This window comes from Embiotoca jacksoni, unplaced genomic scaffold (genome assembly GCF_022577435.1).
Source record: "Embiotoca jacksoni isolate LCO1_2020_lvr unplaced genomic scaffold, fEmbJac1.0.p SCAF_3, whole genome shotgun sequence".
Classification (NCBI taxonomy): Eukaryota; Metazoa; Chordata; class Actinopteri; family Embiotocidae; genus Embiotoca; species Embiotoca jacksoni.
The window spans coordinates 21,841,023-21,865,779 of record NW_027185381.1 but is presented as its reverse complement, the minus strand read 5'-3'; the positions used below and the strand labels follow the sequence as shown (position 1 = coordinate 21,865,779).

The 24,757-nt window shown below is 42.2% G+C and overlaps 1 protein-coding gene across 2 annotated transcripts in view; it reads left to right on the top strand.

The window, feature by feature from the left end:
- tspan9a (tetraspanin 9a) overlaps positions 1-24,757 on the top strand; it is a 159,641-nt gene that overhangs the window by 117,824 nt on the left and 17,060 nt on the right. For both annotated transcript variants that reach the window (XM_069162469.1, XM_069162468.1), the window contains 2 exons: positions 18,827-19,018; positions 22,121-22,195. In XM_069162469.1, the coding sequence (XP_069018570.1) occupies positions 18,827-19,018; positions 22,121-22,195 (267 nt within the window). The remainder of the gene's footprint in view (positions 1-18,826; positions 19,019-22,120; positions 22,196-24,757) is intronic.

Here is a 24,757-nt window from a genome sequence, read left to right as displayed (position 1 = left end):
CAAAGGCTTTTTTTGACAGACATACCAAGTAGATATTCAAGGCAGGTCGCTCAATTGTGTACAGTAATGCCCTTTTTTGCCCTCCTGTCTGGCAGTCACTGACAAGGATTTACCTGAAGAATGTGGGCTCAACACAAAGCCTGCATGCAGACCAGCCTGCTCCAGATCTGGGACAAAATGAATAAAACAGTTGAGGGTAGCTCCTTGTAGCCGTACCTACAACCATCCAAGTTCAAAACATATTCATGTCTTGTTAGTGGCAATCACTTAACTGTATAAAAACTTCATTCAGTTAATCTGTTTTACTTACTTCCAAACCAGATTAAATCTCTTGGCTGGCTGCCATGAAGGTCTTCTTTTCCTCAATCCTTCCTACAGTATTTATCTCAGCTAACAGGGATTACCACAGAAAGTCTGTTTACTAAGCTAACTATGAGCAGAATGGTTGACAGACGTAGCTTAAGTTAAGCAATCATCCTTGACATTTAGAGATACACCTCTGCTCCACTTCCACTAGTGCTGTGCCAGCACTTGTGTGCAGTATACGCAGCACAGACACACACAAACTGACACACATTAATTCAATTACTAATGTATTCCTTGATTAACTAGTTTTCATATTTATTTTCCACACTTAATAAAGAATTGTGTTTGTGTAGTTATATGCCCATACCATCCATGACATGTGGTGTGTAATGAACCTAATAATCAATATTAGAGATGGATGGAGTCTTTTCATCCCCAGCGAATTATTGCTTCATTTGGACCCCAGGGAAAAAAAATTACAGCCTGTCCAAAATCTTCATCTGTTATATGTGCTGCTATTCCTCCTCTGTTTCTGCTTTCATTTTCATTTATGAGATGTGCATGAATGTAATTTCTTCTCAGCACTCGCTCACAAGTGATGAGTGCTTGTCCAGAGTCTGAAGATCAGGCCTAATGAATATCTTTCCACTTTTATTATAAAGAAGGTCATCAATCAAGGATTCCCCTCGTGATGCGAATGGGAAAGAAGGATTTCAAACTTAAGTGCAGGTTAAAAAAAATACACCCAATTCTTTCTTCCATCTCTGCTTGAAAATGCATTTTCTATCAAACATAATGCCACAGTCTTTTAGTACTGTTGCAGCCCGTCATTGTTTCATTTCCTGTGACTAAAAAGTCATTTTATTCCACCTCAGGACAAAAAAAAAGTCTATGTATGTGTCGAAGTACGTAAGTGTGCATCAAAAAGTGCCGATTTCTCTTTCTCATATATGTCTGACTTAAGGCTCTCTTGTCCTTTTAATAGGTTCTTTCTTCTTTCACATCCACTGCTCAATTTTTAAATACATGTGGCTTATCGTGCATATGTGGGCAGTTCTATATGCTCTGGAATTATTTCTCCTTTCAAAATGTACATTCTGTCTGTCTAACTTCAAATTAAAGTGAATAAGATTGAAATATCCAGTGAACTATTTTTATTTCATTTTAGTCACCACTATCCACCCTGTAAGTCCCTGGTAATCAGGACTTTAGCCCGCCTCCATTTTTCCAAGGTTGCTGAGTGTGGTACATTCAACGAAGAGGCAAACTACTACTAGGATTAAAAATGGATGTAGCAGTTTGCATTTTTGGACCGCAGGAATTATTTCACAGTTCTAAAAGCCATGGGAGGGAGTTCCTTTTCATTGTGTGTCTGCACAGGGGGAACTTAAAACCTGATCCTTTACTTAGCTCTTATCCCTGTGTAGGTACTTTCCACATTACAATGGGAACGGCGGTGACATAAGTGTACAGTAATTGGCCAAACACAAGAGCACAAGAAACCGGCATGTTAAAAAAAACCGCTGTGTATACAGCTAACTACGCTAGCTAACCAACAAACTCAAATTAGACCCTTCTCTCTTGAATATTCTTCAAACAAATAAAATATGTACATGAACGTCAACTGGATCAAAAAAACTGAATACTTTATTTCCTCACTTGGAGAAAAAAAGTGACGCATCGTCGTTGTGGCGCGCTCTGCGCTCTGATGGTGCTACATCATTTTAGAGTTCCTATAGGCAGTGCAAATGCAAATTGCAAAAGGCCTGAGAACCTATTTGGTTCTGTGGGAAACTCTCTGGGGGTAGTTCCTCTCAAGAAAGGCCTCTGAACAGTTTGGTCGGAAAACCATCTATCGTTGCACTTCATTTCTCTTGCATCCAATTTGGTAGATTTGCAGCTGAGAACTGTTTGAGGTTCTATAGCATCAGTGTTTACTTACTCATCATCATCAGGTTGTTCGTTACTCTGTAATTTACTGCAGAAATGTTGGGGAAAAAAATAGGTTGGGGCTTAAGGGGTTTAACAGTTTTTATTTGATCCAAGTTTAATTTGAAAAGTTCACAGGTTTGTTTAGAGTGAAAAGCAAAGGAATTTTATTTGCCTCATCCCATTTGCATGTGTTTTTTCCCCCTCAAATACTCTATGTACCATCTGTACAAACTCAATCTGTAACCAACCGTCTGTTTGTGTTCAGCTCAGCCACTGACTGAACTCAGAAGTCACCATAAACATCAGCTCTTTCTGTTTTTTGTTTTCAGTCGACGTATGTTTACGGAGCAGATTCACAAGACCATGGGGACTTTGCAAACAAGACTTTGCGTCAATTTCTGCTGCCCCGGGTGAATTTGTGCCTAATCACATTTTTCCATTCACTTTGTATGCAATCGCACTGCCTCTAAAATGTGCCGTGTTCTGTCTGAACACACAGTTTTCAGTGGAAAACTTAAATCCATAAATAATAAATGGCACCCTTGCGAAAACCTTCCTGGGTCTGCTGTGACTAGTAGATTATGAGTTAACAAACATTCGATGGATCATCTTTTTCTTGTGCTTTTGTTACAGTATTATTTGCTATTGTCTTGTGATTGTAACTTGTTACCACACTGACCAAAACTCGGCAAATAAATGTGACTTTGTTAACTATAACTTGTGTGTACTGCCAAGAATGAGAACTCGTGCTGCCCTGGTGTGACTTCTTTGCCTTTGACATTGAAAAGATGGTCACACTGCTACACTCCAGCTAAAATCCTCATCTCACATACCGTCATAGCCCCACTCACATTAACATCTTCCAAAATACTGGACTATTCAGATCATGTACCCTGAATCCCACAGGCATGCTCCCTTTCAGTCACTGAGGTAAATGGTTGACCCCTCCCCCCCACCTCCCCTCACCATGCCCCTTCCTGCCCTGATTTTCAGCTCCGCCTCTTAAACTCTAAGCATTGCACCCACAATTAATGTCTTATCTTCCTTCATTTGTTTTGAATTGATTCATTTCATCTCCTTAACCCATGGGGGAAATCTTGCTCTGGTTTGTGTCATGGAAAAGGTCCTGGCTCCATTATGCCATTGGCTGATTTTAGATTAAAGATCTCGCACTAAATCACCACCGGCCTTGTGACAGAGCCCCAGCCTGGTCCCCTCTATGAGTTAGCCTGCCAGTGCTCTCTATATATAACCACCTCAGTCAGCTCAGCGGTTGGTTGGACTTCAGCTGACCTTACTGCATTATATGGGCCAGAGGGACTCATGGCTTCTCTGACCCGGTATGTAAACCTAATGCCCTTTGTGATAAGTGGCAATTCAGGACTTCTTGTGGAAACATTGGCGAACCGCTAACACGACAGACCTCCTGGATTTAAAAATTATAATTTATGAATAAATTTGATCATCGGTGGCTTTATTTTTCATTAGAACTATTATTAGTCATGATTTAGGACTGGTCTTTGTAAACATGACTCTAGCGATCCAGAGTTTGAGATGATGAAAAATAGGAAACAACTGGCACAGCAAGGTCTTTCTTTTGCTTTTCCTATTGAAAAGGGTCCTCTGTAACATTTTGTAATATTAAGGTTGCCTTTTTTTTTAATTAACGATGGCTTCTAAGTTAACGTTTGACATCTACTCTATGACATGTCATCTATGTAGTCTCAACAAATGTATACTACAAGAAATCCGCAAAAAAACGCAACCTGGCGAAAAGGCAAATAAAAGTCCCCTTCTGATTATTGCGTATGCCTCTACCGTTTCAACAGGGTTGTGTCCTTGCCACATGGTCTTGGCTGAGATTAATTTAATGTTAAGAAATCTTTAAAAAAAAAAAATAAACCTTTTGAAATTCAAGGTGGGCAATCCAGTAGTGCAAAGGTCAATCTGCCTTTCAAACTTCCAAAGAGAACACTCTTACTTTAGTAAATCCATTTCTATCTAAATTCCGTGTTTAACTGGGTATAAAAAAACTGAGGTCAGCATCTTTTGTAGCTCGGTGTACCTTTTTTTTTGGTTGTAAAGAGAAAAAGTTTCCAGATTCCTCCAAACTCACAGGCTGTACTCCAGGTAGATATTTATAACTGCTATTCTGAGGGGACTCTCAACAAATGATGAACCCGTCAGCCGTCAACTCCCTCACAGAACGTACATCTTCTCCTCCTCCCCGTTCACTTTGCATTTAAATGACTTTGTGTCACTGCAAAAAAAATAGAACTTGCATGACAGGAAATAATTCTGAATTTTTTTTTTTTTTTTTTGCTTACTTGTGTCATTTTCCTCCCGGGGACCTTACCTAACTTAGCCCGTCTGACACTGACCTGGACCACAGGCGTGCTTGACAGGTCTCTATGTCAGCCGGGGGGGGGGGGGGGGGGGGGGGGGGGGCACCGTGTTCCCACGAGGACACTGGTAACAAAAGCCACCAGAGAGGCACGAAACATTTACTGATAGTCACATACACGTCTCTATTCTAGGAAGCAGGAAGGACCAAAGGGGATTTTTTTTTTTACACATTCAGACAGACACGCGTGCAGAGAGTAGAGAATAAGCAGTGAATTAATGTGAAGATCAGCTGCCGCGCCGCTCTATGTTTGGTGTAAAGTTAAACATGACCTCTCCCGCATTTCTCCAGTGTGAACCCTCACCCCACACAGGTCGACACGCACTTGCTTGACACTAGAGAGGGGAGTGAGGCTGAGAGAGCACGAGAAACACAGTTGTTAGAAGCTTCATACATGTTTGAAACATTTGGGTTTTTTGCTCAGTGCAGAGATTACATTGATAATCCCAAGAAAAGACTCCCCAATACAAATTACCATCAGAACCTGTTAGCGGGTGTTGACTTCTCATCCCTTACACACAGACAAGGATTGGAAACTGATTGCCGAGGATACCACAGTGACGGGCATCAGTGAAGGATTTGTACCCCGTCGTGTTACTCTGTAATCATGTTTTTTTTGGGATGTAGCAGAGGTTTGTCCGCCTGTCTGAAATCCCCTGTTTGCCAGCAATAGTTTGCCCACACGAGAGCTGCTCGGCCTCACTCGCAAATAAAGTACATCATCACAACATTTTGAGGCTGAGTAAACAAAATCTTGTATCATTTCATCTAAGCCTGTGACATCTTATCTGGGGGAAAAAAACTTCAGATTGAATACTCAACCTTCAAGATGAATTTCTCTTGCTCTGCAGTTTGTGCCTTGAGTGCAGAAAAAAGTGAATCTGGCCAACAAAATTAGGATATGAGGTCTTTATTGAAACTCTTACATATTTAATGACTGAGATGTTGAAAAAGGCTTTGTCCCACTTCTGTTTTTTGGGAATGTTTTTTTTTTTTGTGTGTGTGTAGCCCCGCTTTGAGACTTTTAGCTGCTTTGATTTAGATAGCTGTGCTTCAAAGTGGATCTGTGATCAGTGAGTTATTTTCAGAAAGACAGCAAAGTTAGTGCGCAGTTCCAGTCACTGGAAAAGGGAAAGGTTAAAGTCTTTTAGGATTACCACATTTCATGCTTGAGGGCCCTTGACAAAATTTTACTCTCTCCTGGTGTGCTGCTTTCTGGCTCAAGACCAAACTACCCAGCCAGTGTGGCAGGGTGGCAGTCACGTACAGAAATTACACACAATATTCTGTTGAAAGTAATCCCTGTTAGTTTTGTCTTTGAACTCGTGTCTGATGACAGGCTGGCCTCCGCTGCAGCCGCTAGAATCCTTGAAGTGATGACTGGGGGACACTCGTGGCAACTGGGAAGTGAAATACAGAGGCAATCAGCACACAGGCACATACTTAGCCCTGCTCACATCAACTACACATTAATGTGATCACTCTTCAGTATCGGTTATGTGCCATGATTTAACAGTGTTAATGTTTTTTCAAGAGGTGCATTTGGATCTTCTAGCTCAAAAGAAATTCTGCTCCCAAATTTTGGTTCGCAGAGCCGTCCTAAAAACTTTCACCACTTTTGACTTGGAACAGGACTTCAACACACCACCAGTGTTGCATCTGCTTTTTGTCTGGACTATCTGTTTTTTCCAGCCAAAGAAAACCCAGCTTATTGAACCATATATTTACATTTATAAGGTAGCCTCGAGTCTATAACTGGTAAATGTCTGTGGCAATTAAGTGGTGAAGAGCTATTCTGTCTATTTAGAAAACCGTCTTTCCCTCTTTGAAATTACATATGAATTTACTGAAAGGCCAGATGTCCCATTTGTCCACCAGCACTTTAACACAGCATGCAATTGTGGATCTTCGTTGAGCAGGAGACCTTGAAAAGAACCTCAAAACTCCACAGGCAAATGTAACCTGATCCATGTGTATAAGCGATCCATACACACACATTAACAAATCTGTAAACAGATAGAAAGTAATCTTTTTGGAAGCAAAAATCATCAAAAGTTGAAGTAAAAAATTGGTACATGAAATATATTTATTCAGGTTGTAAAGTTTGCATTTATAAAATTGTTTTGTGTGTGTTAAACTTGCTTGGTATTTGTGTGTGGATTGTAACACATTTATTACTACCTGAGATTATGCACAAATTGTACTTTCACATATTTGTAAATCTTATTTTTCATTTGTAAATTATGTAATAAACATTTGGGACCATTTTGAGTTTGAATATCTCTCCACTGTCATGCATTAACAAGGTGAAATAAGCCTTTGTTGAGTATGCAGTAAATATAAAACCTAATACAGTGATTCAAAGACATTGTTAAAACCAGAGCACACATTCTTGTAGCAATAGCAGATAGCCGTAGCAATAGACCATTATATGACTAAGCAATGACTAAAAAGATTGAATGAAATGCCAGAAATGTGTGAAACAAAAATGATGAAATCAGGACTTACACAATAAAAAAAAAAAAAAAAATTTAAAAAAAAGATGATATAAGTTGTCGTTAAAATGAATGACTGTGGAACCTTTAATGCTCATATTAACTGTCCCTGCAGGGCACTTTGAAGCCATCCATAGATAAGTGTTATGGTGGTGGCTGAGCGTGTAGTTCTGCATTTGCACATGCAGAAGGTGTGGGAGAGGGGTGGGAGGGTTTGGGGGTGTAAAGCGTGTGACCATTGCAGTTTCACATGCAGAAAGAGGGGCAGGGGGTTGTACCCCACCCTACTCTACACCAGCTGACTTCTCAGATTCCTCCAATCTGAAACACCTCTGTAATTCCTCATGCTCCACGGGGTATGACATGCGTGATGTTGAAAGAGTTATATGACAAGCTCAAGGCGAGTTCATAGACTATTTGTTTTCTGACAGACCTTAATGCAAATCTAATGAGTATTGATTTATTCCTATTCAGTTTCTCTGAGCAGGGATTGATCTGTAATGTCCCTCTTTCAATCAGTTATTCATGCTAGTTATCCCGTCCCTTGAAAACAACAATACAGTGTTGTTTCTGAAGAGGAGTAACGCTGCTTTGTCTTATCTTATTGATGCTTCCAACCGTATATCTTTTATGTGCTAACCCCAGCATTTACTCAGAGCAGGAAGTAGGGTTGTGTGAGTTGGTATGGGTTGATGACCGTCTCGTGGAGGTCGCTGATGGAGTCGTATTACAGCCTCCTCGATGCAACATTACTGCCTGAATGAAGGCTCATTTATTCTCCCTCCCTCTGTGAGTTCTTTCCCTACTTGTCTCCTTCTCGTACAGCCCCGAGGTGCATTACAGTGAATACTACAGCTACGGTTACATCACAACATGAATACAGGGATGCCCTACTATTATTTAGTGATATGTCTCTTTGTGCGGTCCACTGAATTGAGACGAGGGGCTGATGGGGATTCGGAGGTTGGCTGACCAGAAAAGAGTAGTTACACAGTCCATTTCCCTTCTGTGCTAATTAGCATGTCAACTGTAAGGGCGCCTCCAATGAGGCGTTTAGAGGTGGACGGGAGAGGACAGAAGCAGGGGCAGAGCGAGTCAAAGAAGCTTTTCCGTGACACTAAAACCTGACCTTTACACTGCTCTAAAAGGGAGGACTGCAATAATGAACAGAGTGTGTTTGGTGTTGGGGGGTTTTCATGTTTGTGTCACCAGTTTGTAGCACCAGTGTGTCACTTTGAGTGAAAAATGTCAGAGATTTTACTGTTCTCAAGTGCTGACTGAAGGTCATTTCTTCAGGGAGTCCGCCATGAAAAGCCTCATATACTCACAGTCACAGAACCAATGATGCACGCAATACTTTGTAATTCAAACTCTCATCCCACTTCAGCTGTTTTTGAAGAAGCAGCCTGATGAAGAGGAGAGGTATACATGCAGATAATCTCTTCAACAGCCAAAGGGAGCACTGATTAGTGTTTCACCATATGGCAATAGAATGTAATTTGAGGCACATTAAAAGTTATAAATGTGTTTTCTTTCTGAAATAAAGACATTTTCTGTAGTTAAAGCTGACATTTTTCAAGAATGTCACTTTTTGTTAATACTACAGCTGTCAAGGCTGCGTCTTTTTTTATTATTCACCTCAAGAAGAGGTTTTCGTAGTGATGGATGAGCAGAGCTTTTTGGCCTTTGGACAAGATTCAGGTGCTGTGGCTGTCATGCCCAAAGATTAAATGGTTCCCCACCCCACCCCACCCCACCCTCTCCACCTACCTGTTCCCTCCAGGATGAGGAGCAGATGCAGACAGAGTATCATCAACATTCAACCAGCGCCCACAGTCACACTGCACCTCCATGAATACAGAATGGATTTCTGTATTGGTTAATGTTAGGTCTTGTTTTCACTCTGCGTTCTCTCGCTCTAAGTTTATTATTTCCAGAATGAAGTCAGTTGTGGCACACGTTTACACAATAAGGTCAATTTTCCAGGATTTGTGCGCAGAAGACTAAAAGAGAGGGGGAGTGGCTGTGTTCTGCAGTATTCCCTTATTCCAGCAGCTCTGCTAATTCCCAAAGCTTCTCTTTTTTGTTGTTGTTGTTTTTCTTTTTGTGTGTCATATTATAGTATGAATTATGGCATGAGTTACAGCACACGCTGCAATATGCTTGGGGAGAATTGGGGAGAAAAAATATCTCTTCTCTAAGGCATTAAACATGAAGCAACAGATGTAAGGGGATGCGGAAGGGGTCAAAAATGAAAGCCTCGTTTGTATACCATTCGGCTACTTAATCTCTTCATGGCAAAGCTTGTAATAACATGACTGCTCCCTCTACAGTAACTTCCCACTGCTCTGTCTTGATGAATAATTTACTATATGAAGAGAAAAGTGTATTAGAAACTCCTTTATAAGTGCAGGTAAATAGTTATTTAACCTGTAGCATGGCATGCAGAGTAACCATTGATTATATGTCTTTCAATCTGAACTATCCTCTCTTCTCGCTAGGTATCCGTCTTGCGCTCTAGTTTTCACTTAAGCGGATGTGCATATTTTGCATCTTCATCTTTCCTCTCTCCCTCCAGGGATGCATAATTCCTTCCATTACGTAACAGGAGCGTTTCCATTCACAGTATCACTGCTCCAGGAATAAACATATGCTCAGATGTTCACCATTTTACTTTTATACGTTTGTTAAGAATGTGTTGCACCCCTTTGTAAATCATCAAAAACGCACAAATACTGAATAATGTTTTTGTGCAGCTCATGGCTTTACTTCACCCCTTCGTTTTTTGTTTTGGGTTCCGGCCACCACACCTGCGGGCGAGTGAAATTCCTCCTGTTTGTTAGGAGCGCGGGCGAGTCTTCATCACATCGTGGTAAAATGTTATCGGCCATGTGCTTGTGCCAGTGTCTCTAATGGATGCAATGCTCCAGCAGCAGCAGCAGGTCAGATCTTGGCCGACTGTGCAGCACACAGACCATCCCTGCAGCAAGGCCACTCGCCCACTCCGTGCAGGGAATTAAGATAATAAACCTTGTAACACACATACACACACACACACACAGACACACACGCAGACACACACACACACACACAGACACACACACACACACACACAGACAGACAGACACACACACACACACACACACACACACACACACACAGACACAGACACACACACACACACACACAGACACTGGCATGCACACTAAAAACATGGATCCATAGTATCACCTTTGTCCATGAGCAGCTCACAGTGAACCCAGCAGGCGTTGTTGCACAAGGTCAAGCAAACTGACCCTGTAGAAAACCCTAACAATGTGCTTGTGATGCCCAAGTGCTTCACTCTTGGGAGAAATCCCAGGGCTGCTTTTCACCTCATTGCAGGCCAGCGATTTTCAGACAGTTGAAATACATTTGCAACGACGTATTTTGCTCTTCTGGCAGTCTCAAACATTGCCCGCCAAGGTCACCTCAGTTCATCCCACAAACCCCCTGTGCCCATTTAGAAAAATGATTTATGCTTATGGTTGTTGAGATTATTTAGTGCCGGTTATAGTTTTCTTTGTGGTTTTCTGAAATAAGTACACAAATGGAGAGATGTGGGTGTATTAAGCATATGGACAACTCTGTTGAGGAACTCTCTAAAGCAGATGCCCCCATTTACAGAGGCCGATGCTCTGCACTGTGACATTGAGTCTTGGACTCATTTCGATGCTGCAGGCGGTGAAAGGGAGCAGAGAAATGTGCTGAGGGTAGCACTCTGGCTTTCTATTTCACGCTATCGCTGCTGTATTGAGCGTTAGGGATTTCCCTTTTCCCCTGAGCTCTTCGGACCTTTGCTCCAGGTACTATGTGTGGGGAACAGGTTGAATGTCGAACCTGCCTGAGACACAAGCTGAGCCAGCGCACTCATGAAGCCCTTCAACTCATGAAACTCAATGGGACACCATCCAGCCGTCTGCCCGCCTCTTAGGATTTTTGCCATGGCTGCACTGGCAGACCAGAGTGAGATATTTATACGAGCCAAATGTTTGTGTGCCTCTATGGGTAAGGAAGTTTATGTGGAGGAAAACAGGCAGTCATAAAAAGCCACTGCCTTCACATAAATAGATATTTATTTTTCTAACGTGTTCACTTTTTATTGTACTCAAATGCCTCATAAGATATCTTCATAAGCACCTTTGATGTCAACAGCAAGCGGCAAAATTCACATTTAATTAGCGCCTTGTGTGAGAAATGTCTCCCTCAGTTATCAGCTCCATTTATGTATTTATATCTTATTGTCCTCATTAGAACATCACTCGGATTTTTATAGGCCTTCATCTCTTTAAATGACTAAGGACACTGGGTTTCTGTGCATTGGTGCTGAGCTAGAGACAGGGCAGCTGCCTTTCCCTCATTTACCCCGCATCTGCAGCATGAAGAAGTAAAAGAGCTTTTCTCTCCTGTGCCAGTGTTTGTCTGTGTTTGGACCAGGCTTTTGGTCTTTGGCTCTGTGCTTTGTAGTCTTCACTTGGCTTGCAGGCCTCGTTTCCCCTTTGCATCGCTCTGAGTCTCCGTCCACACTCTAACTCTCTCTGACTGACTGTGGCGAGCCTTGCGTCCTGGCTCCAATCATGGGATGACTTTCCCCTTCTTGGTGCTCTCCTACTTGTTCTCAATGCATAATTGAAGTGCCTGTGGGTTCGTAGGCTGATTGAAGAGTCTTGTTGGGATGGTAGAGATCTAACAGCAGAATTAGTCAGGGATGTCTAACAGCCTTTCCTCTGCCATTGTCCTGGCTTTCTTTTCTTTCCGGTGTCTTGTCCTCTAAGGGTAGAGGCTGATGTCAGGTGTGAAAGAGGGAAGATGTGTCAGCGCAGACTGCAGAGATAACTCTGGACAGGCGGAGAAAGGCTTGTCTGTCTTTAATCCTTCCTGACGCGATTGATTTAGAGTCACTTTGCTGTGAATAGGCCTTTCAGCTCCCCTCTTGGGGGCGGAGAGGGAGGGAGGGAGACATGGCAAGCCCTGCATCATTGATAGGTGCATCACCGAAGACCCCTAAATGAGGTAATCCAGGCCCAGACTTCAGAGTGCCCAGCTAAGGCGTCCAACCAGAACCAGTACAGCATTGCACCATTTTGGATGCTTGACTAAGCACGTGATGGACCGCGGAAACTCTTCCTCTGTGGAAACATATCAACACAGTCTTTTTGTCTGTGACATGTGTTTACAGACCCAGACAGATGCTGAGAGTCAATGGAGATGCAGAGACAATATGTACTTGACCCTATAAAAGCTCAATTGCCCCCAAATTAAAGCGCACGTGTTCCTACAAAGCGCCACGCTGCGTTATCACTCGGCTGGCCGGGCAGCGTGATTTTCGAGGTAATCTCTCGCATTGTGTGAATCTGCCAGGACTCCAATGGGTGAATGAAACTTTAACCGGGCAGATATAGCTTTTTAATCTCACGCTCCACATCAGTCTCTGCCCGTTATAATACATGCAGTGTTTATTCTGAGCCTGAGAGCACCTCCGCTGCCATCGCAGACTCTGTGAATAATTTACTTCTTATACAACTCACATTCGCTGTATACCATTCACTGGGGAATGACTGGGATGCCCCTCTGAAGCCTGGAGAGACGGGAGGTAGGGGGAGTTTACTGGAAAACTCTATATAGCCACGTATAGCTTGCGTACTTCTATGGAAGAAATACTGTGTAAAGGGATGGAGTGAAACACGTGGGCCTCATGATGTTTTTATTCATAAATGTACTTTTTGAAGCAACTTCAATCGCCCCAAGTACTGCATCCAGCTGAATACACGATTCACTTAAGAAAAACAAGATTTCAGTCATAGTCAATAAGAATACTCCACCGAACCTGTTTTTATAAGCGTAGACTTGAACATTTTGTAGCGTGCCCCTTTCAGAAAATTATTCTTTTAAGCATTTATATTTGGTAAGTTGTGGTAAAGGGATGTTTCTTCAATTAGACAAATGTTTGCACTTGCATCCAACAAAGAACTGTCAATAGCAAGTGTCAAAAGACGAAGCAAGGATTGCTGCTATTGACAGAGTAATCGCTTTTAATGCACTGTTGGTTCTAATTCAGCTCATACGCTGCTGTGCACTGACAGCCAATTCAGGGAGTCAAATACTGCCATTTTGTCATAGCCACTGGCATCCGAGAGATGTGGTGGTTTGAGTGGTTGAATAGAACAAATACAGACTTTTACCCAGGAGAATGGTTTTCGAGTCTGAGAAAGCAAAAGCTACATGAATTTCTTTAAAGTAACATAAAAGCATTATGTATGTCACATTTTTAGCTTATTTAACGTACATAATTTATATCACATATATAATGTTACTTACACATGGCACCTTGTATGTATCTCTGAGATTTATATTTGACTTTATTAATCCCACAGTGGGGGAATTCGGTAGATGTTCGGGAGATGCAACGGGCTGTGACAAAACAGCAATAAATGACACCCTGTGATGAGAATGGGTTGGTGGTGAGGCTGAACTTTAAATAGGGGAAAGGGCAATCAAGTGATCTTAACTGATGATAATAAAGGGCCTAAAAACAACACGTTTCTTTAAGTTTGTCCAGAAGAACAAGGTTAGCTGAAGAATAAAGGAGTGATAATGTGAAAAATAATGTACAATACTTCAGCATCAAAGGAGATTTTTATGTTTGTTTGCTCAAGTGTGGCCACCGTGGAGAATGTATACTATGAAAGTACTTATTTATCAGGAGGAAATCTTTAAGAAATAACCTTCTCTGACAAGCACAAACAAACTGACTCTCTGGAGTGTCTACGCTTAAAAGGATTCCTTCTCTTTCACAGCACACTTCAAAGAAGACCTTTTCCACTTGCCTGGTAGAAAATACAAGTAGTCGGTCTTTACTTTGGGGCTTTTTCAATCACATTAGATGTTTACAGTTGTTATATTATGTTTGTTCTTCTGTGATTCTGGTTCCCTTTCACTGCTGGCAGCCCATAGCATTTATGGTAACATTAATCACTGGTTTGCAGGATCACATTGTGAAATTTGGAAAACCTTCTTTTAGCTGCAGTGAATATCCTCTGTTTTCATTTCAGTGTAAAAAAAAAATGCCGGCTAAAACAAAAGATATTGTGTGCTGCAGCAACAGAGAAAAAAAATTTCACAGTAAAAGGAAAGATGGAGTTGCAGTAAAAGTCTAAGGAGATTGTAAAGTGATAAAGGGGCTCCTGTCAGGGTGGCTTTTTCACCAATTTTGTGGTTTATTGTTCTGTAATGGGGGAAGTGCTTCCTAATTACTTAAACAAAAGACGTATAGCAGAGCAAATGTCTATATATTATTATGCCTGTTTGAAAGAAGCTGTTTTCTCTACTGCAAAGTTAAGCAAACTGAATTACGAGGCTTTCAATGCACTCAAACAGACAGACAGACACACACACACACACACATATATCGTACACTCACTCAAACTTCACTAACTCGCTCAATGGGGGCATTGAGCTCTTGTGGTGAGAGCGGTCTCAGAGGAGAGCAGTAATTTGACAAAAGCTGTCATTCTTTACGACAGGACGTGACTTCTCTGAGTGATCACTGTGTGAAAAGGTCAACGTCCGCAGCGTCCCACACACACAGACAAACCCAGATCCCCTTCGTCTGAGGGAGATTGAAGTGGGGTCGTCTGTCGGGTGGCTCCGTGTCACTGAGCCAGTAACTGCAGCCGCTCGGATGAAGGGTCAGCCTCTATCTTCTTCTTCTCTTACCCTGAGCCCAGCTTCTCTTTGTTTTAATCACGTCTCTCGCGTGTCCAATTTCTCCGGCTTTAATACTATATCCTTCTTGCACACACCCAACTCTTGGTTGACCTCTTTCACGTCTTCCTTTTGTTTGGAAAGTTGTCTTACATTTACTTTGTACAGTATTATTGCAATTATTTTCACCTTGAGCTTATTAACGTGCCCCTTGCTGCGGGCCCCCATTCATCCAGTGCGATAGAGTCACATTTCATGTTCTCCAATTTCTTCCAGCAGAAAGTTAATGTTGCACTACTCCACTCTTCTCTCTGCTGGGCCTTTTTGTCACTTCTTCAACAAATGACATTTAGACACCTGACTCCATTCTGTCTTGCCGAGGAAGTGCTTTCAAAATATTGCCTAACACGTATGAAAAGGTCACATATTCTCTCTGCCTACTCTTACACTTTGATTGATTTTCCAAAAAATGACTCCATATCAAGCGCAATTACGTGTGCCCACATCCTTTCCTCTTGTCAGAAGTGCTGTTAACTTTCTGAACTCAATTCAGCGTTAAGAGCCGTCAGGTTTATATTCCAAACTGCAAAGATTTTTTTCATTATCGCAGCTGGAAGATATGTTCCAGCCTAAAACAGGAAAGTAACCCTCAGACTGATAAGTGGGTAGGAATCTGCATACATGCATGGGAACGAGACAAAACAGAACAACAATCGGGGCAAAACAGCTGATTTGCTATGTGTTCTCCAGTAACTAAACAACGACATTTGGAAAACTAGAGCTCTAAGAGACCAAAAACAAAATTTAATAGTGGACCTGGAAAGCTGCATCCCCTCGGTGGCTTAATGATGGGTCCAAAAATGGCCCTGAAAAGTACGATACATGGATCAAGAGGACATTGAAAGCATATAGCCCCGAGCATCTATTGTAGTTGTTTATGTCTACACAAATAATTAATATAGAATTATAATACTGTGTTACAGCATGTGTAAATGAGCAGAGAGGGACCCTACAAACAAATATAGTCTGATGTAAAATGTTGTAAGGTTAGTAGCATTGAAGGACATTTGTATTGAGCGGATCATATATGCACTTACATCACATCATAAATTGTAAATTGATTATTATAATTATTGCATAAACTGTGATTTTTGTACTTCCATGTCCCTTGCAAATATAGAAATAAGCCAATTGGTCCCTTAGGCTAAATTTAAATCAATACTCTGCGCCATTTACAGTCATCTGATTGATTTCGCCTTGAAAGTAAGCTTCCTCTGTGACGACTCACAAACCTTTTCAGTATCGGGGGTTTCCTTGATTCTTCCCTGCAGATGGGATTTCAAAATATGACCGTCATATAATTAAAAGAAGATAAAGAGCTCAGCTGAGGGAATTCGAGGTCAAGCTCAGGCGTACACGCCAAGGTCAGATAACCAAGATCAGAGCTTAAACTAGAGGTATTTCCCCATGGCACCGGCACAAAGGTCTGCTGACAGTGTGTTGTTGTTGTAGTAGTAGTAGTAGTGCTGTTAGTGGAAGCAGGGCAAAGATTAGATCGGTGCTCCTGGTAGGCTCAGATCAGACAGATTGAGCGGGGGCTGGGTGGTTTCACAGTCACTTAAGAGAGCGACACACTTGGATGGGCTCCCTTCACTGGGCATTAAACACAATTAAGAGGAGGTACTGTATCCCTCTCCACCTGGACTCTTAAACCTCCTGGTGCTCGCCCTCGCTCGCTGTAAATCCACTCTATCTATCTGGCCTCTTAAACTTACTATTCGTGCCACCTGCTTCCTTGAATCCCTCCTCACGCTCTATATAATCTGGCCTTCTGAATGGAGCCAGCTGCCTTTCTGTATATTAGCCGCCCTGCATAAGGACATGACCTTTATCGGCGTTTTCAATTGCCGTTTTCATTCTCCTGTTTTTAATCAGGGAAGTATAAAGAGCTCGCGGGGGCCTTCCAAGAAATACAGGGGCCTCTGAATTATTTAGATTAGGAATAATTGAAGTCTCTTTAGCACCACTGCACCTCTCTCCCAGGATGGGTCTCACACAGACCACTCACTCATATAAGGTGAGAAATCCAATGTGACTCTACTGTCATTTCTATGTAACTAAATAAGTGTCCTCCTCTCAAAGGCTAATGGTTGGGGCCTGTTTGCAGCCACCCAGTGACTTCGACCTTGACAGCAGACTTTGTTTGTTAGAGCACAGACTCCAATCTTTTACGAAATCAGACACAGCCAATCACTCCTGGAATGTGAGCACTCTCAAAGAGGGCTTTTAGCGAGCCTGGGTCATTTATGCACAGTCCTGGTTCTTTCTCTCTGTCCTCACTTATAATACCATCTAGTCATTTCTGAGTCCTCTGGAGAGCGAGTGTATCACTCATTCGCCTTGGAGTGCTGGAGTATACGTAGTTAGGGACTCTCAAAGTCATACCTCACAGCTCAAAGGTTGCAGGTTAATGAGTGCGAGACTGAGCTCGACTGACACTTGAGGGGGGGCTGCTGGGACTCCGTTTATGTATCTACAGATCCTATAGGACTCATTAAACCCGTGGAATCTATCACCACCTCATGAGGCTCGCAGTTGAAACACCAAAAGTTGCTCTTACACATCATCACCTCCCATCACTGAGTGCTACTTTTGAGCTCAGTGAATTTCTAATGTGCTTTAAGTCACTTTGTTTGCCTGCGGTGCGACATAGCTGATCAACAGACTCGTGCCATTAGTCAAACCGCGGCGACACTTATTTGTTAGTGCTTGTTTGGAAGTGCTGAATGTACAGAGTGTTTTCAGGTTTATCATCCGCTGACAGTTCGACTTTGTCAGCTTCTGAAATTAGCTCTGTGTGTGGTGGATTCATTATTTTATTGTGGAAAAAGGAAACAGTTTTAAAGAGAAGCGTATTTCTCCATAATCCTTCTACCTGATGATGACCGTGTCTGTATACTGTATATGAATGTGTGCCTCTGTGTGCGTTTGTCTGCACGCACAGCAGGTTTGTTGTGCATATTGCTGACAGGCATTAAAGTGTTCTGGCGCAGCAGTGCAAAGATGAGAATGGAAGAGGGAAGCGCTGTGAATAGAAGGGAAGAAAGGGCGGCTCTGTGATGATTTACTGTGGTCCCTTTCCATATTTTACCTCATTTGGCTTTTTTATTTTTTTTTATTCACGGCTAGATTGCCCTGGATTTTTCATTCTATTAGGTGTTCGCAAAAATGTCACCACTTAGCTCCTCGTCTATATTTCACCGTGTGGTGGGCACGTTGTACGACTCTTATCTCTGATAGATGGACCAACAAATCAGCAGGCGTGACACTCCACTCCTCCAATCAAAGCCTTCCATAAACACTTCCTTGCATTAATGGACTCACATTGCATACCTCACACACACATCAGCAGGGGCCTGGCAGGGTGACAGGGTGAGATTAGGGAATTGCTCCCTCTAGGTGAAGTTCAACTCCACTGCAGGTGGTTCTGGAAAAGCTAGGAAGTTTTTATTTCTGTGGGGTTTGGCAGTAATTACATCTCTGTTTGTTCTGGATTTAACGTAATCAGCTCAAAACGTGCACAACCAGCACGGCCCAAGTCCAATTTTTGCTCTAATCTCTTGCAGAGCTGTTATTGGCTAATCATAGTTGTAATTGGTGTTAACCCTCTTGTTTTTTTTAGCAGTGTTTGGTGATGTATGATTGTGTGGGCGATTCCCCAGGCAGCCAGAGGGAAATTGAGACTGTTGCACTGGGCTTTTTGAGCTTGTGTTTGTTTTAATCTAAAGCTGACCTTACTCTGAGGATTACTATATTGTTCAGGGGTCTTTATATTAGAACCAAAGCATTTGGTTGTCATCATTTCTGTAACTAACCCTGAAAAGACAATCACTTGTCAGCTGTTTGTGTTTTCACCTCGTTGTCTCTCTTCTCTTTTACCTTGCAGTTATGCGGCTGCGGTCTGCTCGGAGTTGGCATCTGGCTCTCCGTGTCTCAGGGCAGCTTCGCCACCTTCTCACCCTCATTCCCATCCCTGTCAGCTGCCAACATGGTCATCGCCATCGGCGCCATCGTCATGGTAACAGGCTTTCTAGGTTGCCTGGGTGCCATCAAGGAGAACAAGTGCCTGCTTCTGAGTGTGAGTTCAATCTAGCTACCTGTGCCACATTCCATAATGAATAAGAATCTCACAGACAACTGTCTTTGCATGACAACTCCTCTTTCACTCCCCCTCGCATCCACTTACGTCATCCGTGCAAATGTTGACTGAAATGATTTGTGGAGACAGATTACCACACACTGTTGTATTCAAAAGTTTGGGCACCACAATGGAAGTTACATATTTCATTGACTTTTAAAGTGAAGAGAAGGGAATGCAACCCTGCAGCAAACAGACATTAAAACGGTCTGTTCTTCAAATGTTAATGCGTTGATACTTTTTTTATGTCATGAAATTAAACTAATTGTGGTTAAAAGTTTGGACACCCAACCAAATCACTACTTAGTAATCCTATGTATCATAACTTGTAAATGTGTTTCATAGACATATAAGACTCTTTTTTACTTATTCATTCAATCTTTTAGTCTTGTCTATGTAATTTGATGCCTGAGTGCGCACAAACATTTGCATACAACTTTAAGTGTATATACACCAAGATAGACTGGTCACATAGGCTTACCAGGAGCTCAGCAGAGTATTTGTATTTTATCCTCAAGGATGGTAGGTGACTGACGGGAGGAGTTCAGTCTGCATTGTATTAAATCTCAGGAGCTCACAAAGGACAATTAGAGACGAGCAATTGGATTCTCCCTACGCAAACATGTCATTTCCACGGCTGTGGTCACAGCCCAGTGACAGGACTGTCACTCAGGAGGCCCTTTGTGTAAAATACGTGGGTGAATTGTTGTAAGTACATAACATACTAAAAAGGCACTTGATATCTTTTAGCTAAATAATGGAGAATGTTCTTTTATTGATTACAACAACTGCTTTGTCCTGACATTGTACTGCTTGCCCAAAGTTGTACAAGTGTTTTATCTTAAGCACAAGTTAATTATGAAAGTTCGCAGAGCAGAAATGAGGTTCGCCTGGATCCGCAGCTGAAAGAATAACAACTTTCATGTATAGAGAGTTCAAATGAGAAGTGGAGTTGGGGCTCCGAGTACTTAACATCACAAACAGCTCAATCCCTTGAAGCTCTTGCATCAGTCAAAAGCCGCACCAAATCCTTAGTGTTAGACATGGCTTCCTTCACCTGCCTAACAACTGTGAAGCAGAGAGAGGGAAAGAGCGCAGTGCAGGGAGGAAGAGGAGGGGAGGAGGAGGAGGAGGAGTGGGAGAAAAATGGCTGGAATGAGAAAAAAATAAGAGACTTAATGGAAAAGGAAAAGGAAAAGTTCTGATGTTCCTCATTAAGTTTCTTGCCGCATCTATGTGTGATAGCGTTTCATAATCGGCCGCAATAATTTAGTTCAGTGCTGCGGTGTCTGATAGTCGTCATTGTTTTTGTTTTTTCTTCGTCTGTCTGTCCAGCCATACACATGGGGGAGGAAGAGGGAGGAGGGGGGAGGGAGGTCAGTACGTGGAAACATCAGAGCGGGTTTAGATCTCCAAAAGCAAACATCTGAGCGTTTACCTTGACATATTATCTCTGAAGTTGCTCTGCGGACAGCTCTCTTTGGATTAGAAGTATTCAAAGCCGAGACATCCTCTGCAGCAAATTTTCAGTCTGTCTTTTTGGCTGCCAGAAATTGTTTACTAAGACAAATGAAAAAACAAACAAAAAATTGTGAAAAAACACACAATCTGGCTGAAACTGCATATTTTTAAGTCCTTGAAAGTGAGAACATACACCCACAAAGCTGAGAGAACATATGAACACATTCATCTCACAGAGGTTCGTCCAAAGCAACGACACTTCGCAGGAACTGTTCCTTTAACTTTCTGCACCAGGAAAATGTGACTGTGAAGGTGCAACAGTGAAACACTAAACTGGCAACCTAAATACTCATCCGACGACTGTCACAGCTATCTCATCCGGGCCTTGACACAAATAATAGCGTACCCCCTTCCCTCCCAAATGAGTTTGGAATTAATGGGGTTTTCTAAAAATCTAGGTTCTCGTGCCTCCTCCCATGCTGCGCGGAAGAGCTCGGTAAATATCGAGCAGCAGCGGAGTCAAGTAGAGAGAGGAGAATAGCAGATGAGATGCAGGGCTGTGTTGGGAATTAGTCTTAGGAGGTATTAAACCTTCTTTCCCTCCTCTTGTACGTTCACAAGCCCTCCAGTACTTATAGATTCTCCTTTTTTTCCCCTCCCTTTGTCACTCCCACCTCTTCCTTCATGTCTCATTTTCCATCTTTCTATCTCCTCTTTGAGTGAATTGCTTTATTTTATTTTTAAGTAATGTGGATTTTGGTGTATTTTGCTCCCAAACTGAAATCATTAACTGTAAACTGACATTTTTGGGAAATTCATTTGGTTTTTTTTGTGCCTAAGATGAGAACACTGATACCACTCTCATGTCTGTATATGAAGCAAGGCTATCTGAGATTTATCCAAACCCACCCTTCAGCAGCTCTAATGCTCACTAATTAACAGGTTATATCTTGTTTCTTTAAGTGTTAGATTATTTATTGGCTGTGCAGTAACTTTCAGAGCCAGTGAGGTTATCAGAGATTCTGGCACATAACCTTCGTAAAATCTACAACGTCCCCTTTTTACAGCCTGGTTTTTCCACAGATTAAAAAAAAACGAGATGCAGCGTGTTGATTAATGAGCTTCACGAGATGCTGGTAGGCGGATTTTGTCACATTTAGAGAGAGCCTTCTGTCTGTTTTCCTTTGTTTTCTGTTTTTAAGCTAAAGCTAATGGGCTGCTAAGCTCCTCTTATCTTTCCCCTGGCACGAAAACAAGTGCGTTTCCCAAAATGACAAACTATTTTACTTTAACCTTAACTGACTGACAATGTGGATCTCCTAATCGCACGTTTACACACTGCATTTGAGATTACAGTGAAATAAACCACAGATCACAGATACAGAGCTTATTATAAATGTATAAAGACTGTCATGTGTATAACATACAATCATGTAATAGCAGTTTTTCCTTTTATCATGTAGCACTCACAGACACAGGGGTAGACTCTCGGATTTATACTAAACACGTTTTTGTTGGCATGATCAGAGTGATTTACAATGCAACTGTTAAAACACGACTCTCCCTCCTTCTCTTTGACAGTTCTTCATTGTCCTGCTGATAATTCTTCTGGCAGAGCTGATATTGCTCATCCTCTTCTTTGTATACTCAGATAAGGTAAGTTGATTTTGTTTTCAGTGTTACATCTGGATTTTAAAGCTATAAAGTAATTTACTGTTCTGGTCTACATTTTTTCTTTGCCACAATTTGTCCATATAAGAGACACACAATGCCAAAGGTGTGAGGCATACGTTGCAGTGAGGAAAAATCTTAGCCTTGGAAACTGCACAAATGCAGAAAGCAATAAAAGGTGTTAGTGTGATAAACATATCGATGCTCCAGTTGTTTCCGGAGGTCTGAGTTTCCTCTTGTATATGTGAATGTTTCTCAGGCTGGAGCTTGAATGTCTTCATTCTACCATTAACACAGCAGTCAAAGGTTAGGCCACAAAATGCAGCTCAATCCCCACCAGTTGGCTCCCTGTAATTAGTCCCTAGCACATTTCTCATGACCCCCCGAGTGAGGTCGAGGCAGGTGAACGTCTACGGGGTGACAACAGATGACAGTATGTAAAGCTCCGGATATTACCGACATCCATCCGCAGACTGCATTCTTCACCATGTTAAATTTAATCGCGCCACAAATGTTTCATCCCGAAGATGACAAATGCCTTTCGCGGGACATGAAGACTTCTGTCTGTTTTCAAGGACACGAAGCTGATAGATCTGACTATTTATATATTCAAAGTCTCTGTGTCAGCCCCCGGGACATCGGCTAATTCTCCTTCTTTGTTCTGAGGTTATTTCTCAAACTTAGTCTCAGGCAGATAAAGGAATTCATTTAGCAGCCAATCCATTCTCAGATTTGGATCAGGTCTCGCAGGCACACCCTGTCAGGAGTAAATATGCATGTTGCCTTATCACCAAAATATTACCGGCTTAACTATGAAAAAAAGAAAGAAGCACTCCAAACCCTGATCCCTGCAGCAGAATTTAAATAGAGAGCCTCTTGACTTCATAGCAGTGCCTTCCCATCACCTGTGAAGTGAGGGTAAAGATAGCAAAGTAGGGCTGAGGATTTCTTAAATGAGAAATCAAATGAATGTGCATTTGTAAAGAATAGGGCATTACTCGGGCAGAACTCACAAGTTCCAATGAATACCCACCATATTTTATGTTTATCCCATCCTGCTAAATTACAGCGTGTTTATGCTGGCTCAGACCTAATGGGATGTGAAACCGCGATAATGCGGATCACCACTAAATATATTTTCCTTTATTGGTCTTCAAATGTCATTGGAAAGCATAGCTATTACAGCAAATTATATGTTATTGAAGATGGTATTTCAGACGTCCAGCAAATTTGAGAAAACCGTGTGTGGCTGTTCGGATTGGATGCAGAACAATTGGTGTCCGTCACACAAGGCCTGCTATTATAGGTAGTTTTTTTTCTCTGTCTCTTTCCTCTCGACTTCCTTCTCTCCAGTGAGATCAAGTATGCTGTATGAGGCTCTGCTCATCCTCTGCTACAGGCTGTGATCAGAGGAATCACTAATTCACGTCTCCTATTTGATCTTCTAATCACAAAGCATTTATTAACAAGTCTGGAAGACATACAGTAGTTGGCAACTTTTAAACGTGTATCGACAGAGGTCTGCAAAATAGATATTTTAGTCTTTCAAATAGGCCATCTTTAGGTCATGACTGATGCCTTGTGCGAAGTGTGATTCTTGCAGGTGACAAGCTGTCAGCGAGATGTGGGGAAGATGTGAACATTCAATATCTGGTTTTGCTGCAGGATCAAATGTTTTTCACTGCTTCCATTTTGTCACTGTCTCCCCCCCCCCCCCTTATTTCAGCATTTCCACTAGTTTAATCCTGTTTAAGTAGCACCGTTCATTCTTCTTTAAAGAGAATTTCTCTCTCGTCTTCTGCACCCCAGCGGTCTTGCCTTCAGGTATGGCTTGTGCGTGGGTACTCCCTCTTTCCTTTCCACAGCCCAGTGGTGTTAAGCTCTCTGATTAAATGCCATGTAGAGGCCGTAGTATAATAAAGGCTGGGCCCGCAGTTAGCAACCAGCTGACTACAGCAGATGGCTGGGCCACAAACCAGATTACAGCCATCCGTCTTTAACGCTGTGACCTCATTGTGCCTCCGTCGACCCAACACGCTGAGCCGAACACCAATGAAGGTTTATTAGCTCAGAATGAGGAAGCAGAACCTGGCGAGCAGAGACAGGAAGCAGCCGAGCATGTGCATCGGGATGTAAAAAGAAAATGCAGGAGGGGGAGAAGGTGTGGAAGAAAAACAGGTGGACAAAGGTGTGAGAAAATGCAAAATAAGCTATCAAGGCCAGAAATGACAAGGTGATGAATGTGCCACGTGTTAGGGTGTTGAAATATCCCAAAATATTTAAAGGGAGGATCAGAAGAGGACAAAAGTGAGATGAGGTGTCACTTTAAAGTGTCAGAAAAAGAGTCAGGAGTGAGCAATGATGTCATGGAGGAGGAAGGGAAGGTTTGCTAAGTTTGGAGAGCCAAAAAGGCTGTCGCACATCCCGGATTTATCTCACTAACAACCCAACAAACCAGCAGGCTCATCTAGCAATGAGTTGCATTTGTATAACGGCAGAATTATGTTCCATCCCTGGCCACGCATTATTTTTCCAGACCAATTATAG